General features: G+C 37.5%; 1 protein-coding gene across 1 annotated transcript in view; it reads left to right on the top strand.

Moving 5' to 3' along the window:
* The first annotated feature begins 3,651 nt into the window (after positions 1 to 3,651).
* TP53BP2 (tumor protein p53 binding protein 2) overlaps positions 3,652 to 8,477 on the top strand; it is a 59,916-nt gene continuing 55,090 nt past the window's right edge. The window contains exon 1 of the mRNA XM_063304087.1: positions 3,652 to 3,783. Coding sequence (XP_063160157.1) covers positions 3,757 to 3,783 — 27 coding nt within the window. The 5' untranslated portion in view covers positions 3,652 to 3,756. The remainder of the gene's footprint in view (positions 3,784 to 8,477) is intronic.

Below are 8,477 nucleotides of genomic sequence, written 5' to 3'. Positions count from 1 at the left end.
CACAGAAGAGGGAATAGTTGGTTTTAAACATTTCAGATCTGCTGGTTTTAAGTTCCCAGCAAGGAGAACAGTATTCAACTCCTCTCCAACGAGAAACAATCCTGGCAACATTAAAAAAGCAATCAAGAGTACATGGCTGAACTGACATTCATAATGAGATTTATATTCGCTACTCAGGAAGAGTGAGGTTTCTAATGCAAAGCAGGAAAGGTTTTTTTTAAAAAAAAGTACACTCTCAGCTTTTATTAGTAATGAAAATTTAGCTTTGCCGATTAATGTAATCTATCAAATTCTCACTGAATTTTTGAGGAGGAAGACTGTTAGAGTATAGCAACACCATTATGTCACCATTATGTCATCACTGTTGCTTTTCATTGGCTAACTAAGCTCAACAGTGTCTCTTAGCAACATGTTGGAATAGCAAACAGTACAATTAACTCTTTCATATGTGTTATATAAGCTTCACTTCAGTTTTTGTACTTTAGAATTACAAATATATTTTACCCCCTTCTCAGCCATGGCAATGACCAAAGAAAACACTTCAAAATAGCAACTTGAATATTAAGCTATGGAGGACATTGGATTACTAGAACAACTAATTCAATATCCACAGCTGGCAATTCCAAGCTAACCTGAAAAGGTGGGACAAGCTGTCACCTGTGTTTTTAAACAATTTTCACATGGACCAACAAGACTAAGATTGTTTTTAGTACAATTGTCAGGACCCTTTTCAAACTAATACATTTTATGAAAAGTCCTAAGCTTTTGTGAATTACAGCTGTCCTCTGTAGTTTACAAAGGGTTGTGCCTTACAATAATATGTGGTCATCTGAAAAGATGCTACTAGACTCCTCCTGTTTTTTGGCTACCATAGATTAATTTGGTTGTCATCCTGCAATAGAATAACTGTGTCATTTTTTAGTTAATACAAAAATTAAGAGTTCTATTAAATCCCCAGAATATGAGAGTTTTTTGGGAGAAAGTTAAATAGAAACAAATATTATAGCTTTTGTAGATTGATATGTGGGTTCTCTGACCCAAAAAATATGCTATATATTTTTTAAAAATAAAATATTAATCACACCATACTCTTATCCATTTCGGTTTTACATACCCTAAATGCAATGTTAATTCACTAACATTTAAGTCGTATTAGCATTAGTAGGACTGTTCACTATATGCTAACAGTACACAAGCTGAGGCTCCAGTTCTACAAACAGCTCCTGAAAGCTCATAGATTTCTTCTCAAAATTGCCACCAAATTTTCAATTTGATGGAAGGAAAATAAACATATGGGCAATAGTAATATCAACAGCACTTAATTAAATATGGTAATTAAGCTTAGTGTTTGATTAAGCCAACTTTCATTTTGTCTTTGCCCCACCTACCACCAGGGCTGCAACTAGGGTCTGTGTCACCCGGGGCAAACATGGATTGCATGCCTATTTTGGTGCCCCTCAGCGCTCATTTTGGCACCCCCCCCAGTGTGGCACCCAGGGCACATGCCCCGCTTGCTCCCCCTGGTTGCAGCCCTGCCTGCCACTTCGTTCTAGCTCCGCTGATTTCTGGAGAGTGGGTACGGCATGCCTTTTAAATGCTATGAGTTGCCCTCAGCCCTCCCCTTCATTTGCTCATCCCTGCTTTATGTCTTTATAATTTGTAAGCTGTTGATTTAGACAACCACTTCATATTGTAAACAGATTTTAAATCTTCCAGTATGATTTTTTCTCTAAAAATTCCATGGGGATTATGTCCATTGAATATGGACAGGATACAAACTCTAAATGGTTCAATGCTTAATATCACACTGAATTTTTAAAAAGAAGTAAAGATGTAGTCTTATACTCAGCCTTTTGAAAGAAAATCAGTTAAACTCAATGCAACTGATTTTTTACAAGATGTGTACAGTTATCTGATAAAATAAATGGAATAGGAAAAGATAGAGATAATTTACAGTGGTGAAAATAAATGAGAAGAATGAGATATCTAATCTGAGAGGTCCCTATGTCATGCTTGTTACTTGTACTGCCTTTTAATTGGTTTTGTACTTCTTTCATATTTTCTGAGTCACCTAACCTTAGTATGACAGTGTTTCTCTTTCAGTGTCCTGCTATAATATGAGGTAATTGCATTTACTAAGTTTAGAAGACAATGAAAACAAGGGAACCATCTGCATGTAGTCCAGCAGGGTTCACTGCATAACCAAAGACAGTGAAAATGTAATGTAAAAATCAAATTCATATTAACAATTAAACTACTACAAACCTGTATAGAAAAAAATGGATCCTCCTTTGTTATTTTAAGCGTTAACGTTTTATTTCTCAGTTTAGTTCAATGGTATTTTATTTATTTATTTATTTATTTATAGCATTTATATGGCTGCCCATCTCAAACAAAGTGACTTTGAGTGGCATACTGAAAGTTAACAAATACAAACCCAAAAGAAAACAACACACAGCTAACAGCTTAGTAGTGTATTGTGTTTATCTCTTTATCAAATTGACTGAAGGCTAATGAGAGCTGGTGCATTAAATTCAGAAAGCGTAATTTTCACAGATAAGTGAAAATACCAGATCTAATAAAGTTTACTTGAAAGTGAATCCCACTTTATTTGGTTAAACTGATTTCCAGGGAAATGCCTACAGAAGTGCAACTTAAGCTTTGTAAATGAACATCCATTAAGAACAGTGAAAAGATAATAGAAATCAGATTGTAATTTTAACGGTCTGTACGTTCATGGAGGATAGATAAGAAGCAAGTAGATCCTCATTAACCACTAAAATAAAGCGGGCAAATCCCACTTGAACCATCATCATTTAATAGTGACCGGAGGTTGTGTATCAAAGTTGCTTAAACATTTCAAGTGTTGGAAAAATAGGTTTAATTGTATTGCAAAATGTGACTCTCCTTTTGGATTTTTTTAATGGAACCTCAGTTTAACATCTTTCAATATATAGTAAATATTTATTTACTATTATAGCAACAAACTTCCTTTTGCAATATTAAGTTGTTTTAAAACTGTAGCTGCCTTGGGGGAATAGTTGTTTGCTTCGAATGAAAGGATCGATTCCTTATAATGTAACAACTCTGCATCTGAGAAACCTGCAACACCAGCCAATACAAAAAATGCTTTATTTAATGCAATCTAAAAAGCGGGGGTGGAATTACACGCACAAGAGTCAAACAAAGGTAAAGTGCCGAGTACTTCAGCCGCGACAGATCACTTGTGAGCTATTCCCTCGCGCAGCCATGAAGAACCAGGTAAAGGATATTCCTGAACCCACCGCAGGCCACGCTTCAGAAAAGGTGGAGAGCGATGCTGCTCCGAAACTAATGGCGGGAACTTCGCTTTAGGCCCCAGGGCACTAATTCTCTCTCTCCCCGAACGAGGAGAGGAGCGCGGAGCTTTCCGAAGCTCTGCCCAGCCCAATTTGGGGGTGGGACTCGGGCGGGGCTCCATTCCTCCTCCTTGCTGAGCCAGCGGGGAATAGTTTCGTTCGGAGTGGGCTCGAGGGCCGCGCCGCCTGGGCTGAGGCAGACCGCGGAGGGGATTCGAAGAGACAAAGCGCGAAGGTCCAAGAGCGGCGGGGCTTTGCGGAAAGCGCAGGCCAGGCAGCGCCCGGCCGTTTGGAAAGCGTCGCGGTCCGGACTGCCTCTTGCAACAGGTTCTTAGGGAAAGACGGCAGGCCGCTCCGCCTCCCCAGGCCCCAGTCATTGGTCTCCTGCCCGGTCCCGGAACCTGCGCCACCCGCCTCAATGCGGTTCGGAGCCAAGATGATGCCGGTAAGTGTGCGTAAACGTGTAGGGGGGAGGGTGGAAGAGGTCACCGGAGGGGTGAGCCAAAGCGGAGGGTTAGGTCGGCTCTCAGGTCGCCGTCGTTTCGGCTCGAGATGGATCAGGCTTACTGCTGCCGCTCCTCCTCTTCCTTTTCTCCAGCAAGTTCATACAGAGGGAGCATTGGGGAAAAAAGTTCGAAATCGAGCGATTAGTGTGGAGACGTGCGCTTAGGGACGCCAGGTTTCTTCTGAGTGCCTTCTGAGCTGCAGACGCCGCTTTCTCAGGAAGAGGGTCGGCTGTCCACAGATGATATAAGATAGGAAGACTCAGGAGAACGAGAGAATTTGGAAATGGAGCTGTTGTTCCTGCTTCTCGCAGCCTTAAAAAAATGGAGAGAAGAGGTGCCCCTCCTGCCTTCGAAGACTCTTAGGGACACTTTTGCTAATCTGTAGACTCCATACAGTATTTCCATTTCTACAAGTCTTGTTCCAAGAGATAGCTTCCGTATATGCATATGTATATGTATTTAAATCGAAGGAACTTTAGGTGGTCTTCTCCCGGTAGCTAATTCAGACAAGGAAATGGATCCAACGGAAATACTCCTTGTACAGAAAAGGGCTTTAAGAATAATCGAACAGAAGTGTTGCTGTTTGAAAGATTTGCTCTGCTATGTTGTGCCTGTAGAGTGGGGGAGCACAGGTAGTTTCATATCAAAATATAGAAAGGATGAGTTATCTTCCTGGCATTTAAAGAGAAAGTCAGAGGTGTTTCTTATAAACAAGATTTATAAAGACTGGTTTGCAGCTGTTGAATCAGCAGCTGATGTGGCTGCAGAAAAGGCAAGTGCAGTTTTAGGCTGCATCAACAGAAGTAATATTTTCCAAATCATGGGAAGTAATAGCTGTATTTTACATTGGTCAGACCACATCTTGTTTATTGTGTCCAGTTCTGGGCACACTTCAGGAATGATTCAGACACACTGGAACAAGTTCAGAGAAAGGCACTTTGGATGATGAAGGAACTAGAAACTATAGCCTATGAACAGAGATTAAGGGAATGGGGGATGTTTAGCTTTGAGGAAAGACAATTCAAAGGGGATATATGAAAATATATGAAACACTGTCAAAAAGATAATGGCTGGCACCCATGCTTTATCCTTTCAGAGTAAGGGACATGGATTAAAACTACAGGACTGGATATTCAAACCGAATATTAGAAAAAACTTTTTAACAGTAAGAATAGTTAGCAGTAAAACTAATTACCAGAGAGGTGGCCAGTTGTCATTCTCTGGCTCTGTTCAGGTAGATCTTAGATAGTTATCTGTCAGGAATGCTTAAATTGGAAGTCCTGTGCTGAGCAGGCAGTTGGACTCAGTGATCTAAGTATCTTCTTTCAACTACATTATTTTGTAGTGTGTGCCTGGTGTAATATGAACAATTACATTGTCAGTTTGTCTGTATAAAAGTTCTGCCATGTTTTTTGGTACATAGTTTTGTCTTTGTTGAAGTTGTTTGAAGGTAAGAGTAAAAAGAATCAGCTTGATGATTTTAGCTTTACAAGAATAATAAACTCTATTTATGGTTATATTTGCATTACACACTGAACCACAAACTAACCAAGCATGTTTTAGTCTTGTATGTTATTAGGGGCATGCATGAAATGGAAAATAGATTCTTGCATTTTAGGGGTTCTATTGAACAATTTTGGAATCAGCTACAGTTCAGCAGAAGCCATGTAATGCTTTAGTTGCTATGAATTTAGGAGAGATACGTGACTACCTCTGTCCACCAGCCCACCTGTCTGGTTTGCCACTGCTTTCAGGGAAATTTTTTTCTTTCCTTTTGACATAAAGCCTTCCACTTCCTTGGAGGTCTGTCCAAGTTGTAACCAAGGCTAATCCTGCATAGGTTCTAACTGTAAACTCCAGCAAAGCTGCTTTCCTGTCTTGTATTTTCTACACTCTGCTTCCTTAGGGCTAGAGTTTTTACATTTTTTTAAAAAGAAAAAAGTTTCTTGAAATTCTGCTATCAATCCTTCTTCCATTGAGTGGGATAAGGTATATTGTATCTTGGGCTAATGCATCTGATTTCTCTCAGCAAACTGTATTACAATATTAATGAAAAGTTTACATCAGTGAACTGACAAAATTATTTAACTTTCAGTATTCAGTAGGTTTTTGTGGAGTGTAATTTCATACTGCACTAATAGATCAATATTGTAATTGGGAACAGATTTTTGTTAAGTGATCTTGGTTATGCTTCACTGAATATTTCATTTTTAGAGTGGCTGAAGACAGTAACTATTGAAGGGAGATAAGTGCTTTCTCTGATGATGGTGATAATAATTAGAATTAATGCTTTAGCAGAAAACACCAAGAGGAATGTATATTATTGAAGTATCTAATAATAGAGTAATATTACAGATAAAATGGTGCTTGGAAAAATGAATAAACATAATAGTGTGTGTGTTTTGAAAGAGTACCGTATTGTAATTAAAGTAAGCATGTGGTCCTGTCATTGTAAAAGGCCTTTCTTATTAATTAACCTTTTGTCTTTTAGGGAAATTTCCACAAATAATATAATACTAGTTCATATTAACAAATGTTTGTGTATACAACAAGAATTATTAAAATCTAGATTTTCCTTATTTTTAAATAATCAGTTGCAGCCAGAGTTTGCCCTTAAAATTCTGGACCTGATTGTTTTTAATCTGGTGTTATTTACTGATGTTTTGTCAGCACTCTGATGCAGCATAAAGCTACAGTGAATGGTAGAGATTGGGTACCATACAGTGTGTTTCAGGTAATATTTTTGTTTTTACTTTATTATCAGATTTCACTGTGTGTCCTGTAAACTCCAATGGAGTGCAAAAAAGGATCTTCTTCAATAATCTATGATATTGTGGTGTTCTCTCCATGTCTTTCTCTTCCATTGTCCCTGGCTTTCTATGTAGGTGGAATTATGTAAGTCTTTTCCATGTTTGCAGCTGTTGTAATTTTTCCATTGCTATTCTTTTTCCTATTAAATGGTTTAAGGTGTTCATAACTACAACTATGGCTTGGAAAAAACAAGAAATTGGTCTACTGACATGAATCCCCATCTCTAGGTATCTAGTTAGTGAGATTTTTTTTTTTTTTCCCAGAGTACACCACAATTTATTTTCCACCAGGCATCTCTGGGCCAGCATATCTTCTGATACAAATTCTGTTATACTTTTATACTTGTTAAGTGTTCCACAAACTGGTTAAATTAACACGTGCACGTCCACAACTGAGCCTGACAGTTTTCTGTTTGAGATTTTGCTGGTATTTTATTAACTTCAGGGCCTAATTGTATAACTGTTGTTAGATAGTAGAAAACAATACATTTCAAAAAGAGAACTTGTTTTATGACAGAACTTGCAAAAAACTATGAAGTTCCACATTATGCAAACTTTTACACAATTTATGGACCTATGATATGACTATAGGATTATCACTATGTCTTGAACTACGGTTATAGTAGAACAAATTGATTTGACTTGCTAACTGGTAAATAAGAAAAAGTATAGTTCTTAATTTAGCTTAATTTTGTTAAGGTTATATATTTAGACAAATTATATTTCAGTTTTTTAAAAAGTGGTAATAGTCTTACATTTTCAGAGTATCTTTTTTGTAATTGGTTGGGACAATTGCTATAAAACTGTTCATGAAAGGGAGTCACTAAACTGAATTACTGAATAATATTAAATAATTTTGTGATTATTTATTCTCCATTCATCCTTCAAGGGGCTCTTATGCATTATCTCTCTCTCTCTCTTTCTCTTCACAGTTGGGCTAGAAGACAATGGTTAGCCCAAGGTCACTGGTGGGCCTTATGGCTTATGAGTTATTAGATCCTAAATCACTCTGGTCATACATTCTGTCACACTGTCTTCTAAATTTAGTGAATGTTTTTCCAACCTTATGGAAATCTATGCAATTTAAACAATAGGACTGCCTGAATGAAAGGACAAACAGTAGGCAGTCAAATACAAAGTTAAAATTTCAATTCTGTGTAATTCTTTTTACATCTCTGTGTATAAATAATAGAAATATGTTTTGATTAATGCTGTTGAGGCATTTTCAAACATAAGTGATTCTTTAACTGTTCTGTCTTGTTGAAACAAAAGCAAACAGAAAAAGGTAAACAAACATTGGCCAGTGGCAGAAACCAAACAAGTCCTGCAATCCTGCTCCAACAAAGAATATTATAAATCATTTAAAAGGGTATAAGGTAATACAGCCTATCGAGATAAAACTAGCAGACTGAGTGATCAGGAATTCTCACTCTTTCCTAAGTGTGCGTTAAATGCAGCATAACATCAGTGAAGGGCTGAAACACTTCAAAAAGCCTAGTTTCTCTGCCTCTTAAGTATTTTTGGTTTGCCATCACAAATACAGTATTAGGTTTTAATACTGACAACAAGACACAATGTATAAAATATAAAATTGCAGGAAAGTTTATGTGAATGGACACTGCATTTCCAGATATATGTGACTATTTTAGTAACTAATTTTTGCATTTATTCTTTAATGTTACCAGAGATCTTGGATAAGCTTACACAAATATTTTGGTGTTTTATAACTGGAACATGATCAAGCTGTGGGATTAGCTCAAAGGAACTGGATGATGATGATGAGCTATCAAGTCGGTGTTGACTCTTAACAACCACGTGGATGG

The sequence above is a fragment of the Candoia aspera genome, chromosome 1, assembly GCF_035149785.1.
Source record: "Candoia aspera isolate rCanAsp1 chromosome 1, rCanAsp1.hap2, whole genome shotgun sequence".
Classification (NCBI taxonomy): Eukaryota; Metazoa; Chordata; class Lepidosauria; order Squamata; family Boidae; genus Candoia; species Candoia aspera.
Note: the sequence above shows the minus strand (reverse complement) of the source record. Positions and strands in the feature narration are given on the sequence as shown.